The 21,512-nt window shown below is 36.8% G+C and overlaps 1 protein-coding gene across 2 annotated transcripts in view; it reads right to left on the minus strand.

Moving 5' to 3' along the window:
- PTPRN2 (protein tyrosine phosphatase receptor type N2) overlaps positions 1–21,512 on the minus strand; it is a 634,307-nt gene that overhangs the window by 348,639 nt on the left and 264,156 nt on the right. For both annotated transcript variants that reach the window (XM_059465860.1, XM_059465851.1), the window contains exon 10: positions 14,490–14,576. In XM_059465860.1, coding sequence (XP_059321843.1) covers positions 14,490–14,576 — 87 coding nt within the window. The remainder of the gene's footprint in view (positions 1–14,489; positions 14,577–21,512) is intronic.

Below are 21,512 nucleotides of genomic sequence, written 5' to 3' on the forward strand. Positions count from 1 at the left end.
AGAGCATAGCGTCTGAAAAAAACCCCAAATTTGACACTATTTTATAAAATTTACTTACATAATATGTATTATGCAAGTTCCAAACTTTTTTTAAACTCATATTATCAGAGAAAAAAATTATATTTATACTGTGAAGAGCAACCCTGCTTAAAAGGTGAAGTTCATGGGCTGGAACTGTACATGTAACAGCTTTTGACTTCCTATGGCAGTGCCTTAGGAGAGAATGAAATCTGAAAAATTTTTGCATAAAAGAAATAAATTGAAAAATATTTTGTTGCAGGGCTTGAAATAAAGTATTGTTATTCTTTTAGTAACATCTTCTTCTTCTACAATCACAGAATGGAGAGCACTTAATGAAGTGTGCTTAATTGGATCACATATATCCTAGACAGAAATACCTTTAAACTTTTTCCATTTTACATAGTAAAAACTCTTTCCTTAGTATAAGACTTTGCTTTGAGGTTACAAAGGGAATCAGAGGAAGAATAAGAATAAGAAATATCCTTTCATCTTTTACTAGCAAAGCGTGCACTGCACACATTTTATTCTGGACTTATCAGAGACTGCCATTAATCAATCATTTTTCTTGAAGTACTCTCGGGGGGAGGGGAGAAAAAGAAAACAGATTTTATTGTTAAAGGACACTCTAAAAGCCTGGTCACTAATGGTCAAGAAACACTTTTAATAATGCCAGGCAAGTATAAAACATTTGTCAACATCATATTAATATTATAGATTAAAATACGCAACAATTGCAAAGTACTTTTTATTTGAGATAACTGCTGTAAAAAGTCCAGGCTGTTCTGTCACTAACCCTGAGATAATCAACCATAAAATGCACCTGTTTTAGGATATCAAACACTGACTCTAAGTAATCTTGCACTGTCCTTCTTTTTGTGCTGTCAGCCTAAGAGAAATGCTGATTCCTCTCAGGTGCTCAGATATTTACAGTGCCAGTAGCAGTCTGCTTTAAATAAAAGCAGCATCACCCCAGTATGCAGCTCTTGCATCACCAAGATAGGAAGGAAAGAAAAACCAATTTCAGGTATTCCCCCCAAATCTTCACTGCATGGTCCATTATAGCTGAGAACCTAGAACCAACACAAAATTTAAACTACAATGTAGTTATACGCCAGCTCTATCAGCAAACACAAAAATTTTCCTGCCCTCTTTCCCTCACTGGGATGTTTTACTTTTCCCTCTCAGCCACTCCCCACTTCCTCCCACTTGTCCTGCCCTGCTGCACTCCCAGCAGCCTTGCTCTTCCTGGCATCAGTAAAATCACAGATTAAAACTGGATCATTTCAGTGACCCAGCCCAGGCAGTGAGAGACAGGCATTTCCAAGGAGTGGAGCCTGTCAGCAACCATCCCACTATTCTCTACTGACTCCACCTGGATAACCCAGGAACACGGGAAGATCTGAGTCATGCCCACATCAGTGCTGCCACAAGGACTGTAGTTCCTTCCTCACTGCTCAAGGAAAACAAGAACAAAACAGAGCAAGGAAAATAATTCCTCATGCAAGTGGGATGCCACTGAGTTAAGACCATTCTTTTGCAGGAAAGAATAAATCTCAGAATCATTTGAAACACCCACTCATATGTTGCTCTGTGGGACATTGCTTTCCTCTACTGTAGCAATTGAATTCTTGTATGTTAGAAATCACCCGAGCACCAGATCAGCATGGCTTCACTAGGAATATTTGCAAAATACAAAAAAACAAAGTAGCTTTTGTCACAACTTTTTGCACATTGGCATTCTGTTTATTTAAAAGCAAACAAAAGACCTTGAGATTACTTGGTCAAAATTGCATTTCTGCTTGATGTTTTGGGAACTGACTGCTTCAGGAGCTCATAAAATGAGATTTTTCTCATGGGGGCTTCTGGCAAAAGCACTCAATAAATAAACATTTCAATAACAAAAGATGCCCTTTAGGGAATTCCTCACTGTTCATTATGTGTTGGATGAGAACATTTAAACAAAACCAGTAATTATATGACTGCAAAATATTTTTAAAAGACTTTTTAACAAGAGGTCAACCAGCCCGAAAAAAGGTTTGAAGATGTATAAAATGCAACTCTGATAGGAAATTTGAGTTGGGTAGATGAGACTGTGTCAGACCCTCTGAAACCTGGCTACTATTAATGGCAATTGTCTTGAAACTGCTCTAAATACAGGGGCTCACTGAAGTGCACACATTTGGTTATGGCTGATGAATTGCAAGCAAACCGTTCCCACAGACCAGGGAGGTGCTGGGGGAGCAGAGGCATCACTCCTGCTGGTACCCTACCCCAGCCAGCACTCACCCAGCTGGGCAGGACAAAAGTCACACAGAAACCATTGACCAGGCTGAAACCTCACCCCCATCTGACGTCTGCTGCAACTAGGGTTAAAAATGCCAGACAGGAGTTTTTGTCTATCCCTGCCCAGAGATGCATGCTACTATAATCACCCCCAGGTAAATCTGTAGTAATGTTATTCTGACACAAATGAACTTATACTCAAGTAAGTGAAGATTGTGAATTTTAGAAGGTATCTGGACTATACAATGTAATTGCACTTATCACTTTTTCCTTATACTTTCTTACATTTTTTTTTTAAATAAAGGTAAGCAGTTCTGGCTTCAAGGATAATAAATAGTGACTTCACCCCACACAAAATGTAATGTCTGTTGCAATGACCTGCTAAATTTATTGTTTGAACTTTACCAACTAATTACCCACCCTGTTGGCTGTCACAACTTCTGCCTGTTTTTTTACTTACAATAATGGTGCCTTCAGTCATAATAAGGGTTTTTTAAACAAAGACATTCTAAGCATATTGCAAATTGTCACCCTTATGTGCTGTTGTCTTTTATTCTGTTTACTAGAGATGAAATAATTACAGTGTTTATACCAAAATGACTTGAAGGTTGATTGCTGATTTAATAAAATCCCCTCCCCTTGGGTTTGTATTTCCCATCTGAAGGTAGGAGGGTGCACAGCACACACAGAAACAAAGAATATTCTTTGTGTAAAATAGAAGTATTTCCTTTTGTTAATTGTTTTACAACTAACAGCATTCTTCTTATATTTTCCCTGTCAACAAATGAATGATGTGAATAAACAGAGCTGGAGCGTGATCAATATGGCAAGGTCCATATCACTTTCAAGCCGTGGGTTATAATTATATTTATGAATGACAGGATTTAAATCTCCATAAATTATGTGCCAGGCTTTGCACTCCTGTTCCTCTCCCTCGTGTGCGCGTCCTCCAGCGCTGCAGGATCTCACCGTGCGTTCACTGAGAGATGCACTCACAGTCTATCATACCCCCTAGTGGAAAAGGATCTCAGAAACAAGTGCCAACATGGCTCTCTGCACCCCTGAAGATGAGACATAGAGCTGATGCCAGATGGAAATGATTTGAGGTGGCATCTCATTTTTAAGACACAGGCATAGTGCAATTTCTCAAGACTGGAGGAAAAGGGGGAGATTAGGATTGGCTATTTCCAACATGAAACATTCTCTTAATGACCCTATTTAATAAAACAGGGCTTGCCTTAATAAAGCTCAGATTTGAAATTAAAGTCACCACTTGTCTATATGTTCATTTCAAAATCCTTTAATCTCTGGAGGTTAAGAAAAGCAATTAGTAACGCTCCAGAGGACTATGCAAAGCAAATTTTATAGCAGTGAAGGTAATTGTCTCAGGAAACGTTTGGTGCGCTTGAACTAGTGACTTGCAATGTGTACACATTTCTATGCCTTCTGTGTTTAGGAATTTGAAGCTTTTGTCCATTGTTTATATTGCACTGAAGCCTCCTTTTCACCTTCTCAATTTTGGAAAAATAAAGATGCTCATGTTGCTGTAAATGTTTTATATATTACATATAGAGGTATATAAACATAGTTAATGTCAAATCAAATCAATGGGAAAAAGCACATAATTTGCAGAGGCATTTTTGTACTACATTATGTTTCTACAGCATGAATTACAGAGGAAAGCAAAGGCAGAAAATTTCGGCTGGACACTGACACACAATACATGAATGGATTAAGAGATGTACAATGGCTATTTTTTTCTCCTTCTGATATTCAGAGTAGTTGTAAATCAATTGACACTTGATTTGAGGTTGACCAACATTTTTGACCAGAATTGTTGACCAGAGTTTATTTTGTGAAGCATTGCATCATACTGTAGTTAAATTGCACAAGCAGGTACCTGACTGAGCTTCAAAGATTCAGGAAAGCTTGCAAAGGATGTGTTGTGCTGACCTGCTACAAAATAACATCCCTGAACTGTCGAGTAGAGAATTATTGATCATCACTCAGACTTAATACTAAAAAGACACACATCTCTCACTCTTTAATATCTTTACTGTTCAAAGACTTGCTTCACTTTGCACCTGGACTGCAGAAATATCAATGTGGAGCTGTATGTCTTCTCACATTCCTATTGACAGGTATGTATGCACAGCCAGTGATCAATTTAAAAAATCTTTTTCAGTTTTAGCAAAATGAGTTTTTTGAGCCCTTCTCACGAAACTCTTAACATGCTCCCTAAAGTGCAGAATGTTGCACAGTGTTCCAGAACACCCTGCAATACAGCAAGTAATATATTATCTATTAATATTTATATCCTTCATACACACTAAGCAGAAACAGTTTGCACCATTCTCTGAAGTGTTCTTGCACTAAACACAGCATAGACAGAGAAAGTTAAAGACTTGTTGTCCTGGCATTCCACCTGGTCTGACAGTGACCAGGAACTAAAGATGGAAAAGCAAAATCCCTGCTAAGGGAAAGACACTAATTGCACTGCTCACCAGGTAGTCCCTGATTTCCTATCACCACTTGAATTTCATTGCAGGGGTTTTCACCAGGCAGCTGGGAGGCAGAACGGGTAGACCACAAAGATTAGAAAGGTTGACAGTTTCAGAGCAATCACATCTGACAAATGCAGCTACATGGAAACAAAACTTAGGTCTGGATTTGATGGTTGCAGACCAGATTTACTTCTGAAAGTTACATTCTTCATAAATCAGGTATGAATTATGGTGCATTATCAGGTGACTTATGGTGAATTATTAGGTATGAATTACTAGGTGTCCAAGTCTTGGATACCTTATTGTGCCCTCTTCTCTCCCCCTGACATAAGCACTGAGGAGTGACTGCACAGAGCAGCATTTCAGGGACAGAGAAGAGGCCACGACAAGGTGCTCAAATAATGAAATGCCTGACACACTACTGTCATTAGAATAATTTCCACACTGAAGTCACAGGAAAGGGATGACTGGTCCAGAAAGGGACACTTTCCAATAACAGCAATCCTTGTCTGGTGGGTCTCTGATACTGATACTAAAAGATGGAGCTTTAATTATTTTACATTAATCATTAATTTTGTATTAATAATTTAATCTACATGCATCAAAATTGTGCTAAGTACACTGATCCTAATTTACATTGCAAAAGATGATGAAAGAGTATTTTAAAGATTTTACAACTTGCTTCATCTGAGGTGAAGATTATTTTGCTAAGCCTACAATTTAAATGATTTAAAAAAGAGACAACGCTTAATTTAGAGATTGATGCTACACTCAGTTTGCCCTATTTTTATTCTTCACAAAATGCAACTTTTGATGATTACTCAATATCTATGAATAATTTGCAGAGTTTTAAAATAGTTTTTCTATTAATCTGTCACAAGCCATGAAACTTGACATTTTCACCACACTGAGTACATGAAAGTTGCCAGCTTTGCCTGCCATGCAAATAAGGCTCTTAATTACAGTATTTAAAAGAACAAACCATACAAGTGCTATAATTTCTTACAGTAAAGAAAAACCTGTTTGGACCCTGTGAGGGTGGAAGAATGGTCTCAAAAAGCTTCTTAAATGTACAGTGATTCTTCCACTCCCCAAGGATTAAGCTAAAGTATAAAATTTGTGTCATAAAAAAGGAAAAAAAAAGCATTCTATTTATATTTCCATTCTCCTTCTTTATACCTTTGTATCTACAAACAACAGACATTTTTTATATTCACCCAGTAAGCCTTCAGTGCATTTTACTGGCCTCAGCCCTACTCACCCTGTACACACCTGTGTTGTTAATGGAACTGGCCGAAAGCACATATAAAATTTCTCTGCTGGGATGACAGTCACCTTTTGCTCTGCTTGCACAAGTGACTTTCAATCCTTAATGAGGAGCATGACTCACATGTTAGGCTGTTACAGAGGGACAGGTTCAGAATGTTCAGAGCTTTGACAGGATCCATGCAGGACACAAATTTCTTGCATCAGTATTAGGCAGCACAACCAAAGGAAAAAAAAAACCAAACTTTGCTGCAGTCTTAGTTCAAAAGGCCACAAAATTCTGAATGCTACAACCAGAGCTCTCTTGCTTGTCCTCATGAGGACCTGTTGGCTTCTCCCTTAGCTCTGAGAGCAACAATGAGATTTTTTTCTCGAGGCTCCCCTGCCAGCTGTGAGGTAGAGATATTTCCTTGGCAATGGAGACACTGCAGGTAGAATTTATTGGGCTTTTTCAGTTGCACCTACAAATGCCTATTTGCTCTGTCTTTATGGCTCTTAAGGAATACAAACCCTTCCACAGGCAGGTTGTAATTCAACTTATTGACCTGTTTATGCAATATTTACTGGCTAGGCTGTAACAAAAATGCAAAACAATCCTTTATCTTTTTTGGCTGGGTCAGCAGGTCTGTAATGCTCATGCAATCCAGCCATCCAGGTCACAAAATGAGAGGAAAAAAAGTGTGTTTGTACTTCTAGGAGAATCAGGCAGGCAAGGGCAGAAGGATCAAGATAGACATAGATATAAAATTCTTTTTATATTTCTTCTAAGAGGTTATTCTTTTAAACAAATCCGTACATGAAAACCTTTTTTTCATTTCTAATATTAGTAATCTATTTGTGGTTGAAGCTTTAGTTCAAGAGTGAGAATCACAGTTCTCTGTTTCTATTCTCATATCTGTCATCAAGCCCTGTGCCATTTTAGGGAAAATGAAGCAAACTGCCTTGGGTTTCAATCTACCCATCTGCAGAATGGGAATTATTACCTGTCAATAATATGTGAAGTGTTATATAAATCAAATGCATTGGCACACACTCAATGACTTGCTTGAAAGAAAGGAGTATACCCTGCCTACCCTATAATGTTATGAACTTTGATTTTATTAAAAAAGGAATATGATGGCATTCTCAGTCACACAGAGAGATGAGTAGCAGAGAAATATGAAGTTAAAAAAGCTTAGACTTCAGAAGTTCACATATCTGTAAAAACCTACTCTTGAGCAGGGACCTAGGAGCTCATGGAAATATATCAATAATAGTGGATTCATTCTGCTTTTGATTAGAAAGGTGTAAATCCTCTGTTTTAATGAGATGAAATGTTGTAATGGAAAGCCAAGCACCATACATATTATTTATAAGAATCTCCTTAGATTTTTCTGGTCTTTCTCTTTGCAACCTAGAATTCATAAAATGCTGCAGGCCAAAAACCTTCCTGTTATTTTAATGATTTTTATATTTTTCTAGGAGGAAAGTTACAGTGGAGAAGACAAAATTATCTTGGTTATATGCACATTCATTTAAGAAAAGAAAACAAAATGTATTGTACCTCAGGGGGAAAAGCGACAAGACTAATGTAATGTTAAGGTTGTGGAATAACTCATTTTTAAGTAAGGAAATGCATAGTTTAAATTTTCACCTTTTTTTTTCCCTATCATCATTCCTCTAAAAAGTGATGAATTTTTATATTATAATTTAGTTGTCAAATAAGACAATATGTACCAGAAAACACAATGTAATTTCTTATAAATGCCTGCATGCAATGATTTACAGCAACACATTTTTCACATAATTTGTTTCCCAGACTCATTAAATCTGTGGGAGAAGTCAAGTTTGAATAAAAGGGGTTCCATTATTCCTGAGCTATGCTTTTATAACACTTTAAACAAGATTATGTCAAATAACCACAGTTATTTGTTTGCTTTTTAAGATCAGAGAGGAGATGAAAAATACTGCTCAATTTTCTTGAAAGGTCTGCCTTTTTATTGAGACTAAGCATGGTATAGTTCAAATTGAAATATGAATCCTGCTTAATAACTGGACAATAAATGGAGTTTAAATAAAAAAATATTTCTAGTTAATTTAGAGCATCTTTAGGAGTGCAGGATGAGTTATAGAACATTCCGCTTAGTAAATCTAAATTACATAGACAACAGAATCCAGAATCTGTCAATCTGGAAAAAAAAAAACTTTGCAAGAATATCAATCCACAGATGTTCAACATTCAACACAAGAAAAGATTAATCACACCAAATAACGGAGAATCTGTACAATAGACAGAATTTTTCAAACACAAACCTAACAAGACCCTGGTACCTGTCCTACCACTGCTCAGTGGTTAAATAATCCTCCCTCACACTGTCCTGCCCCTCAATCATTTCCTGAGTTGTTCACATTTAGAGCATACACACACCACATGTCATAACCCATCAGCACAATGGAGTGAAAATGCCAAGTATTGTTCCAGTGTTTAGGTTCTGGATGACTGAATATGATTAACTGGTTGATTGAATTTTTCAGGTGTTATAAAAGTACCATGACAAACAATGAACAAAACCTGGAGTGCATGATTAGGACACTACAGCCAATGCACATGTTTATAACAGGTGAGGCTGGGAGATCCACTCACCACTCTGCCTGCCCAACACTTCCAATTTGGAAGTGTTTTAAGCTGCTCCAAACTTTCACCACTTGGTTTGATTTTCCTCAGTTCAGGTTCTTTTCACTGGGATGGTTGGCTGGCTTTTCTAATTGTATTTATTCCAGCCCAACCGTTCCAGCTCTTCCTAAGAGCAGGGATAATGGTAGGCAGGGTTTGGTTGTGTAAGGCTTGTTCTTTGAAAAGGAGGTGCAAAATGTCTCTAACCCCAGTTCTTGGAAACAAGAGATTTGAAGTATGAAAAGAATGTGCTTGTAACTATCCTCATGATAAGCCTTCCAAATTCAAGCTTTTGTTAAAATCACCATTTACACATAACTGTTAAAAAACTATGGACATGCTACTGTATAACAGGAAAAGTCTATGATACTTCAAACACAGAAATGCAACCTTTCTTTATCAAACGTTTTTTTAATAGGATCCTTGAAATCCAAAGATAAATGGTGGCCAAGTAGTAGAGAAGACCTTCATTTCAATTTTATCAGACTTCAGGAGGTATGTTGCAAATGAAGTATGGAATAATAAAGATTTAAAGGTCCTCCTGTTACTTTAAATTCTGCTGGAATCATTCACTTCAGACTTAGACTCATTCTCAGTTCATTTGAGGAAAAATAATTTCAGGAATCTATTTATTTATTTATTTCTGTTAAAGGCCCTTGCCTGAATGGAGAGCTGATTGCTGGGACTGCTGAATGCTCAGGTAATGGAATGCTCAGCAGATTGGAGCCAATGGGATTCTGTCTCAGGGTAAGTTTGTTTCAGAAGAGGCTGAGTAAGCCCTGCAGTGAGACATCACACTGGACACCTTGCAGTGGTAGAAGCTTTGACACTAATCTTTTCATGCATAACTCCAGCTCTGGATGATCCTAATAAAACCCCATATCTCATATGAGTTAAATATATCAATTCATGTTTGCCAAGCATTTTGATAGTGCAGTGAAGAGCACTACAGGAAAAGAAATCCAAACCAAAACAGAAGGAAATGGGGTTTCTGACCTCAAAAAGCAGAATTTGAATGAAGTGCAATAAATAAAACCTGAAGTCACACATTGAACAATGAAAATAAAATGAAACATTGAAGAGTTACTCATTAACTGAGGATTTCTTTTCTGCTCATGAAAGGAAACATTTAGCTATAGAAAAATATATAGATGTGATTCAATATTTCAGAAGTCTATCATAATTAGTGTTATTCAAAAGATTGGCCACCTGAACAAAACAAAACAAGAAAATGGCTTGAGTTCAGTCCAAAGTCAATTTTTTGTTTATTCTCATCACCTAAATAAGTCAAGCTTAGTTAAATTTTGAAATGAGTTATTACTTCAAATTTATAGTATTTTCTTTTCAAAATGTGAAATCACATTGCTGTGTCTGCTACAAAATTCGAAAGATATTTATCAGCTGAAGTCTTCATATGGTTTCCTTGTATAGCTTCAGTTAGCCTGAATTTTTCATTTTTCATATAATGAACTATTTAAGTAAACCTGAATTCACCTGTAGTCCCAGTGGGGGTAGGGAGCACTGTGAGGGGAAAGCTGAACAACCAGCCTGAATCCTGGGTGTTGGAGATTCAGACTCTGAAAGATGAAAGATTTGGTCTTTTAACTTAGTTTTGGATTCACAATATAAATCCATCAATTCATGATAGGGGAATAGTGGTTAAATGAAATGGCTTTGCAACCCAGGATGTTATATTAGATAATCAAAATCAGCCTTTTCAACTTAAAAAAAATCTATTTATATTAGCATTTCATATTTAGCCTAAGTGTTCTGCTCACTCTTAACATTATATATATAGATTATATGGTTATATAGTGAATTGTTACACTTCAAAACAACAGCAGCAGATTGAGATTAATGTAGTTTTATAGAATGAATAAAGAATGCTCTGCTAGAGGTTTTCTGCTGAAAAAATATATATGAAAATGGAAATTCTGGTCAAGTTAGCACATCTCCTGGAAGTTCAGTTTTTGAGTACTGAGTTTTGGTATATCAGAAGGCAAAAATGAGGAAACTGCCATTAAGATAAATGGGTGGGGGAAGCTAAAGCAGAACAAAATGGGAAAAAAAGAGACACCTAGAGCAAAAGATCTTCAATAGCAAAATGGGAAAACCATATCAGTCTAGAGAGAATGTAATATTCAGCTGAAAATCTCACTCTTAACCGGAGGCTGAGAATGGTAGGATATAAGGCCTGAAATACTACGAAATCAGAATAATTTGTTTTCTTTCCATACAAAGGTATTCTCCTAAGGTCAGAGTTGATGTTGGCAGAAAATACTCCAAACATGAGAACATTAAATACATATTCAAAAATTATTTGAATTCTCATCAGAAACAAGTTAAATAATTTCCACACTAATCAATGACTTTGACTATTAATTATGTGTCCTTTCCTCTACTTTCAAAGTTGAGCTTGGAGATTTTGGTATTTTATTATATTTGGATGTTTCTTGATAAAATATCATGTGAATAACTCAATTATATGAAGAAAACCAATGTTGCAGATTGCAAATTCATATTTTTTAAAAGAAAATAGATATAAACCCTCCTAAACAAAAGTACCCATCTGACTTCAATCCCTGATACTAGTCCAACAATCAATCACCAGGGGCATTGGACACCCATAATTAGATTATAAAATCATAACTATAGTAATTTTACGTCTGCTTGCATAATTACATCAGCATGCTAATATCCTTTTAATGGTCTCTAATGATGTAATAAGAAATAATGGAATTTATTTGACAGCTACATAACCATTAACAAAACATATTAAGCATAACTATTACTTCCATAAAGATTCAGGCTGTATCCAAAAGTGACAACTAACATGTTGGATCTTATTTTCAATGTTGAAATATTTCTAATTATGAATTCCCTAAATCTATTCCCACTCATCTGCTTCACAGGGCGAGCAAAGTTTATGTCAATGTGAACTTGACAACAAATCAGCTGCAGAGATGGACTGAATGCTCTGGAAGACAAGCCTGGGGATATCCTGTGAACTGAAGTCTATCCTTAAAGTTGGCAGGATTGTGAAAGACAATTTTATCTTCATAGAATAAGCTGATTACTACCAAGCACCAGCTAATCAAGAGCTAATACAGGGTGTTGGATTCCTATCCATGGCAATTGTTCACTTACTTAACTTCAAAGCACAGGGAAAAACTAAAAATGTAGGCAAGAGGGAAAGATATTTTGCAGAGAAAACTAACTAAAAGCAGTAATTTAGTAGTGAAGCAGTTCCTTTAAATTCTCTTTGGTTTTTTTTGTTTCCTTTTTTGTGGGGTTTTTTTGGGTTTGTTTTTTTTTTTTTTTTTTCCAGAGAAAAGGACTATAAACTGGTAACTGAGAATTTAAAGAATTTAAAGAATTTAAAGAAATTTGAAATAACTCACCCTCTCTCCTCAGTTATTGCACTATTCCTATTTGACTTTCTCTATACTCTCAAATTTAGTCTGTGATTCTCATAAACATGTTATTACTCTGAAATCTTTGCAATTATCTAACAAGTCCAAGTCTACACTGTTACTTTCTAATCATTGTGAATTCTTGGGCAGAAAAGAGAGAATTGAGAATTCCAGACCAAGCAAATACTCAGGTCAGAGTTAAAGGAGGCTAGTATGACAAATTCTCACCCCTTTTATAACTCCTCTTTCTCCAGGCTGACTGAAAGTTTTTTCTACATAACTTCCCCATTTTTACAAAAAAAATAAAAAAGAATCTTTAAGAAAAAGGGTACTTTTAGCTGCCAGTGAAATAAAATAAATCACCCATGATGCCTTATCCCAAGTAAGAAGCAGATTTCCTGAGAAATATTTCTTGATATGTCAGTGGTGACTTCGACATGACGTCAGGTTTTTCATGGAACTCCTCTCCATGAGACCACAGAGAAGCTAAGCAGAGTATTCAAATTTGTACTGTTTTCCACTGATAGTGGTGCAATGTCAAGAAAATAACAAATCCAAAAAGTGTTTACTCTTTTCTTGGCAAGGTCTTTGTCTAAAGCTTCTACTGCTGGTTTACCTACTGGTCAGCTCCACCTTCCTTTAGCACTTTATGGGTTTAACCTGAGTCAAAGCATCTCATTCTCTTGAACAAAAATAAATTAATTATGGATGAATTCTTCATTGATTTGAGATTTAGGATAAGCCTTACCAGATTTATAGATTTTTAAAAAGGCTCAGACTGATAAAAATATTGTAGGGATAGAAAGAATGCCCAGTCCTGTTTGGACTTCCTGTAATTCATGCCACACTTTTAAGGTACTGACCATACAAAAATTTTCAGTACAGTCATTTGACTGCATATTAATAAATGCAAAATATGCAGCTAATTCTGCTCATTAAAAGAAAGGTCCATCATAGCTGGCTATACCACCAGAAGGATATTTTTATCATAATCATTAAAGAACAAGTCTACAGCCTATCAACTGCAAAGTGTTGTGATTTATCAAATGATAAAAAATAACCAAAAGGATTCATATTAAAAATTAGAAAGGTAGGTGAAAGTGCTCTTGTACTGTAAATAAATGAAGCTAATGAAGCTGAACCTCCTGATTCAGCAGAGAAATTTTCCATGGGATTTCTCCTTTAAATGTGCAGTAGACTTTATCTGCTAGTGTCCAAAGTCAAGGGTACAAAGTCTCCGTACAAGAAAGATAATAGAATATAATTTTTTTTTTTCAATTTATAAACTCAGTATTCATGAAATACAAGCAAAAGACATTAATCAAAGCAAACAAAATATGGAATATTATCCTTCTCAATAACTAAAGCCAATATGCCTGGTATTTTCCAGGTTTCTGAAAAAATTTTCTCACCAGTAGTCCATTTCTCCATCCAAATATAGTTATAGAAGGGGTACAATTTTATTGGTTTTTACAATCAAGAATAAACACTTCCACTAAAGACAAAGCATTATCAGTCTATGGTTTTAAAAAGAGTATTAAACAATTAATTCCATTCTGTAAATGAAAATCAAACACTAGTTGATGGCAGCAGGTGGGGCTGAGAGAGATGCTGCACTTCAGCTACCCAGACATCAGGTATTTCCTGTGTGCCCAAAATGTGACTTCCTTTCACAAAACCCTCCCACAGCTGACCCTTCTTTTCAATTACCTTTACATCAAACTCCTTGTGTTTTATACAGAGAGGATGAAGTTTTGTGAAGTACTTGTTTCTTCCAAAATGCCTTCAGAAAAACCTCAATCTAAAACTCTTTACTAGACATGGCAGATCATAACCTCCTAGTTCATGACATTAACATGCAGAGCATTCATCAGGATGAATCATAGGAGGAAAACCAGTGCTCAGCATAGCTGAACTCCCTGTGACTTGTTAAATAATAGCTGACCAAAAAGCATGACCTAGTGTGCCATGTGCCAGACTCAAAGCCAGGCACCCAAGTTTTATCCATCTCTGATGTTTTTTTCCCCCTGGCAATGCTGGGTAAAACTACCTTTCAGAATACTTTCCTTGTCTAGAAACTTAAATAAAGTTGGTAATATTTGTATAGCATTTGAAACAGATTGTTTTTTCCCTATGAAAGAAGAAAAAAAATTAATTCTTTATAATTTTCTCAAAATAATTTGTTCCCATGTGTAGGGAATGTTACAAAGATCATCAATATTTTTTTCCCCTCTTGCCTGTTCTCCTTAATTTTGACAGTAAAGAGCAGATATTTCCTTGTAAGACAAACTATTCAAAAATAATGAGACATCCAATAAAATAAAAAAGGAGAAAATCCCATGTACATACTTGACATCATCGAAGACACTCATCTGCAGCTTCAGGAGATCTGCCACTTCCTTTATTAACTCCAAGCCCTTTTCCACACTCAGGGGGCTGTTGAAAGGGAGCAAGAAAACAGAGCATTAAAAAAATGGAACTCATCAATACTTGAGAGGCTAAAGGTCCCAAAAGAGTTATCACCTTGGCCTCTTTGAGTCTGAAAGCCACCACTAACTGTATTCCTGTCACATAGTGATCGTGATATCAAGGGAATTGGGATCAGGTGCTTCTTCAGGCATGATGAATCACCTGAATTTTCCAGCAATAAGACAAACAATAAGGTGCAAATGGAATTGTTAGGAAGTGTAATGGGCCCATGATGCAGCTACCAGTTCATCTCAGTCCTCAATAAAAATGTAATAAAGTAAAAGGACAGAAAGAAAGAAAAGGATTGACAAGACAAGGAGGGAAACAAACAATGAAAGTCAAATTGCAGGCTCGGTATCAAATGGACAAGTGAAAAGCATATTTTTAAAGTCATTAGATTTTAAAATGAATTTTTGCCCAGTGAAAAGATACAAAATTATTATGGATTTGAAATTAAACAATGGAGCAAGACACACAGTCCAGAGGATACTGATTAGATACATAGGATTTAGCTTGGTGTGTGCATTCACTGCTAACAGAGACCCCTTTAAATCTTTTTAACCTTTGTCAATGCCACATTTACATTTTTTAATTTAGAAAACAGGTTGCAATCAAGCCTAACACAATATGACTGCTATCATTTTAAAAAGCACTTATCCAGATGCAAAATTTGAATTTGCAAAAATTTCAGGTTATTAGAGCTGATACAACTCTAAAGATGTATTTAGAGCATTCCATCCCTAATATACAGATCCTACCTTGCTTAGTTGTTCAGTACTGTGGAACCAAATAAAAAAGTATTAGGAAAGAAAAAAGATGCAGAAATGATATAACAGTGTCCAGTGAAAACAACAGAGACAACATTCTCTATCTAAATTGTGATCATAGATTTATTCTCAATATTGTTAAAGCCCCAAAGACCAAAAATTATACCTTACAAGAATATCTAACTTATGCCATGGTAAAGCAGAAACAACTTTCCTGAGATTAACTCACAGGAAAAAAGGTTCTGTATTTGTTCCTCTGAGGATTTAAAATAAGTAGAAGAAGGTGCCAAAAAAGCATGTAGTATTAGACACTTTCAACTGGACTAAGATTTTTCTCAAAGCTTTTTTCAAAAGTCACTATTTTTACCTCAGAGTTGAAGCTTTTTTATCGAATTTTACATCATGGTAATTCATTGCCACTATTTTATTTATTGTCTGCAATGAACACTGGGGGTTTGGATTTTGTTTTTCGTTGCTTTTCTGTTTTGGTTGTGAATTTTTTTTTCCCTGGTTTCTGCATGCACTGCCCTAAGGGCACCTCTATTTAAATAATGGGATATCTCATGTGGATCTTGGTTAGCATGGAATTGCTCAGCCTCCCTTCATGCTACTAGCCCAAAATGCTCAGGAGACCTCCTGTCACACAACCAGAGGTAGCCCCTCTAGGCACCAGATAAATATAGAGATTTTCTAGATTTCTAAGACAGAAATGTTCTTCTGTGAAAGTAACAAAAAAATCTGATTGATTGTGTAAGGAAAAAAAATGTACTATAGATTATTCATAAAACTGTTATATTTCAAGGACTGACAGTGGACAGAAACGTGATTATTCTCATCACTATGAAAGCAGATTTTCATAGTTACTCTGGGGTTTATGTGTTAATTAAATCTTTTCTCCCAAAGAGGCTGGCTTAAATTTTACAGAAATGATTGGTGTCAGCAAGTGGGCTTTTACTGTAATAGCAAGCCTGATGCAGGCAAGGCTGCTGTGTCCATTGGTGCTGCTTTTAAACCAAGGGAGCCTCAACCTCCTACTCCCAGCTCACCCCTCCCTACTGCCCTGAAAAAGATTCCCCAGCTTCAAAAACAAGATATGGTGCATCAAGCCAATGCAGCAGCAGTAAATGGGGAGTGTAATCAGAGCATTTGAATGCTACAAACCAGCAATAATGCTGGAGGGGAAATGGGTGAGAAAATGGTGCAGGAAGGCCATTGTTTTGCAAACCTGAGCATCCAAGAGCAGTCTTAGTACCTCTCATGCAATATCAAACTCAAAGACAAAGGCTCACAAACTCAGATGCAGTTTGATAGGCTAAAAAATTATCATTCATAATAGCACAGGAAAGCTGCAGAATGAGTATTCTATGGAACCAATACTATTGCTGATCCCACAGTCACATTTGAGGATTCCCATTAAGAATTATTACAACCATGATATTTACCAATGCAATTTTTCCAACTTCCCAACAGTGGAACATACAATCTGGTACTGTTTATTACAGTTCTATGACAGCTATGTTGTAGCACAGTAGAATATTCAAAACCTTTCTCTAAAAATGCCCAGCCATGATTTTCCATGCTCAATTAAAGCTTTTCTTTTTAGTGTTTCACTTTGCTTATTCTTGCATGGTTTGCATGGTGATTGCCTTTAACTTTGTTTGCATGGAGAGAACCACACCATTCCCACCAGCACAGTGCTAACCAAACTGACCTTGTAACAGCACTGTTCACCCACATCACCCATCTGACTTCAGGCTTTCACAAGGACAATCTTTCAAACATCACCTGCTCTCCCACCATGACCCTCCACTCGTCCTCAGTGCAAGAACTCAATACAACAGATAATATTTGTGATCTTTTACAGATTATCCTTAGTGTTCAGCCTGCTCAATTCAGTTTCTGTATTAGAGACTAGTGTTTTTCTTAGAAATATGTTTTGCCTATTGACTGTGAGGGTTCAACAACTATGGAATTAATTCAATAGGAAGTGTTAGGCAAATCAAGAAAGAAAGACAAAAATAAGTGTTGAGATAAGTGTCTCACAAATAGTGAAACACTAGACTGAAGTTGTAACAGTAGAAAGAAGGCTCTTTAGACAACCCTGACAACTGAAATATTTTATCAAGGCCAAAGACTTGGAGAAAACTTGTGGGTAGTGTTCACACTGCTTTATCTGATCTGTAAAAATGGTCAGTGCAGTTCCCAGTGGGGGATCTGGGAACTCCTTTGGTGCTGGGCCTTGCTGGCACTCCAAGCAGTGCAGTACAGCACAGAGGGAATCCCTGGGCTGTGGCCCCACACATTCCAGGGCCAAGGCAGGTCCAATTCAAAGCATTTTCTTCCAGGAGTGTGTGATAAGGTAGTTCAGAACATCAGTAGCAGTGAATCCTTAAGAGAGAAATCACAATTTAGATATGCCTCAGAGATACAAAGCATGAGCTGGTAAAAAAACAAAAGCACAAAAAGGACCTCTCATGGATGCTATTTACATTTTCCAAGCTCTCCTGAGGAACCCTTTCTATGTCCAGGAAAACAAATGGTTTCTGCAGTGCCTTCAACACCCTGCTGGATGGCCACTGGAACAGGCTCCCAGGTCACAGCACTCTCAGCAGAGCTCAAGAAGTGTTTGGACAATATCCTTGGGCACATGGTGTGATTTTTGGGGTGTCCTGTGCAGGTGCAGGAATTGGACTTCTGGGATCCTCATGGGTCCCTTCCCACTCAGGATATCCTATGATTCTATGATCTGATTTTACCATTACTTTTTTTTATTGCCTTGAAGGTTTCTGATCACCTTCAGGCTAGATTTTGGCCTTAAGAAGAGTCAACTGTTGGATGGCAAAGCACCTTTTTACAGATGATATAGATGTTGCCAACTGACATCTTGAGACAGTGCTTACTTTGGGTTTCCTACCTTTGCTGTCATTCCATTTGCTGTAGATTTCTCTTTTGCACCTTCTTTCAAGGTAACTGTAATAACAGCAGCTAAAAGAAAATGTGATACATCTCACTGTTTAAAATAATTCTTTTGAGGTCCTTTTTAAGTTTCCATCTCCAGCTCTCTTGGAAGATGAAAAGAGAGTCAGAAGGTATATAAAATTCATGTATAATGTACTTCCTTCCATTGCTTTATCTTCTAAAACATCTCTACCTGTAAGTGCTACCCTAATTGTTATTTTTTTAGTTGATAGATTCAGACCCTACTGCATCAGGACTAGAACTCTGGCTCACTCAGATGCCAATTTCTATCTCATATTATTGGTAGAATAACTTTGACACACTAATGACAATGAATAAATAAGTGGGGAACGAAATATAAATATTTCCTTTGGGGTTTTTTAAGATACATAGATTGATAGATATAGTTTCAAAGTCTTTCAGAGTGTCATCTGCAAAATATTTCACTACTGTTTTTGTTTGATCTCACTTTTCGGGGCAGGGCTCTTGCACCGTTATACCTTCTGGAGAATATGGCTTATACCTCTGCTAAAAACAGACAATATTATATGGTAGTACTGTATTATCCCTCCAGATGAAATGACTCCCCAGCTCAGTTCAAGACTGATTTCATGATTTAACATCATGACATAGTTGTGAAAACTTCTGAATCCATTTTAATCATGTAAAAAAAAAAATCATCCAATTGAGATCTACTAGATTAACCTAAAATAATCCTGAGCCAATCAGCTCCCTCTAAGTTCATACGGAGTTTTGTCTAACACACAAAAAAACCTCAAAAACCCAAACCAAACCACCAAATCAAAAAAGGCAGGATCTAGCCTATAAAGCTGTTTTATTGAGCGATGAGTCTGAAATGAAAGCACAGGAATAAATATCTCTTAACTTTAATGCGAGCAGCTGAGCACTTCTGAAAATCAGTGCAATCCATTTAAATGCTCAGGAGTGGATTTGGAAACCCAACTTTATGTAATTGTCAAAGTGTCTCCACAAAGTGTACTGGACATTGAATACCAGAAAATTAGATTGTCTGGTGAAAATAAGATTTTGTATCTTCCAGTGTCTAGGTCCCTCCCAGTGAGAAAGCTGAAAACAGAAATATTTTAAGGAACAATCCACTTACAGAGGTAATTTAAATAATAGAACACTGAATGATAATCTTCCTCTGCTATTGACTATTAAGATTTAACTTTTCAATTTACAAGAAAAATGCAGTGATGAGAAGTAATTTTTAAAATCTGCTCCCAGGAAGTTAGCACAACTTGGAACAATCCCATTAAGTGAGTTTCTCCTCAGTTCCAGATAAAAATGTATAGTAATGTTAGCCTTTTTTTAAAAATTATTATTATTTTTAGTCTGTCTAAACGATCCCACTGTCTTCAGTGGTTTTATACATAAATGAGAGAATACCTGTAGCTAAACAAGTAACTAATGAGGAACAGAATATGTCTTCATCTGGGAGAGGTCTATCAAGTTACCCCAGTCAAGGCATCCTCCTGATCTGCAATTCCACTGTCCATAAAATGAAGGCAATTACACCAAATTTCCTTGTCATCTGCCTGGCATTGTTATATAAAAGACAATGTTATTATTTGACTTGCATCCATTCTGGATCTAACAGCAGAGGCACCAACACTATTGGATCTATATACCACTCCCTACCAAATATGAAGGAGATGTAGTAGCAAATACTATGCCACCTGAAAATTAACTTAAAAACTTCACTTATTCCCCTACCAAAGGTTTTGTTCCAAACTATGTTAGCACAGGGCCTCTGACTGATTTTAGAGCACATCTTGCTGATTTAGAGCATCTTTGGAGCACCTTGATCCCAGTGAAGTTAAGCTCTGCCTCACTGGTGAGCTGGAAGTCTTGCTAAAGTCCTGCTGTGGGCAATTAGAGTAGGAGACCAGTCTAATGGACCAGACTTGCTTCATGAATGGCCAGTTAGACAACTTTAACAGAAAAGTAGTGCTGAATATTGGATGCTCATCTCATAACCAGTTTAGCTTCATGCTCCAATTCTCTGAACAATGTTACAAACGGATTCCACGTTTTCAAGAAATTCCCAAGATTAAGTACAAATCTGCTGAGCAAGAACAAACATTTTGAATAATGCCCTATTTTTGACCTGGACCTAATGATTTATGCATTCAAGGCTCAAAGTTTCCCCTTCTGGTTAAAGAACAAAAAGGAAGCATGTAAATGAAGGCACAGGAGGAGTTCTGTGGGGACACTGGCAGCACGGCCAGCTCTGCATGCTGAGCTAAATGGAGCTCAAACTCTAATATGAGCCAGTGGGCAATGTCAAAGGGAACAAGAGCAAAAACAGAAGTAAACAATGATGAAAACTATATGTTCTGTATTTCCCAACATGCCTGTCAAAACAATCCCATAAATTGAACCATTTTGGTAGCAAGAAATCTGATGCAGTTATACAGATGGCTTGATTGCTGGTGTTTGCCAAGCCTGCTCTCAGCCCAAGGAGAACAACATGTAGCTCAGTGTTATGCTGAGGTTATGTCAGTCTCACAAGCAGTTGCTCTCACTTGCCCTTCCTCCTCCCAATTGCCAAGTGCCATTGGAAACCCACTTATTGAACTCTGAAATGCTCCCCTAGTGCAGTTATTCAAATTATGTATTGTCTTTACCAGACTGTACCTAGTGCCCTTCCAATACTCTGTTTAGAAATTGTAATGCAGCACTGTGATGGACATCCAGTCAGCCCTGTCAGATTAATTCAATTGAATCATTTTCTGCAAAAATGAAGAATAATATACAGTACAGAAATGGGCCTGACATTGGGAATTGCACTCTTTAAACCTAAATGTCAGTCTAATCCCCCGTAAAATCTCAAGAAAGGTAGGGTTCAATACACCTAAAATTTGCTTAGATCAGAACACAGGCAATGATGGCCAGTTTGCCCATTTTCAAGAGTGATGAGCACTACAATAAAATTGCAAGGCATTTCCCTGCAGACTCAAAGTTGCCTGAATGCTTAACTACAGTATCCTCCCAGCAGTAAGTGTATTTTCAGGGCAGGTAAATGCCACTCACATCCAGCCTCTTTTGCTGTCCAAACTCGAACACAGTGGCACGGACACTGTCATTTATCTCCCACGGAGAATATTCAGAAGTTTGGCTACACCTGAGCTCAGCTTGAATAGTATTTAATACA

This window comes from Ammospiza nelsoni, chromosome 1, assembly GCF_027579445.1.
Source record: "Ammospiza nelsoni isolate bAmmNel1 chromosome 1, bAmmNel1.pri, whole genome shotgun sequence".
In the NCBI taxonomy this organism is placed as follows: domain Eukaryota; kingdom Metazoa; phylum Chordata; class Aves; order Passeriformes; family Passerellidae; genus Ammospiza; species Ammospiza nelsoni.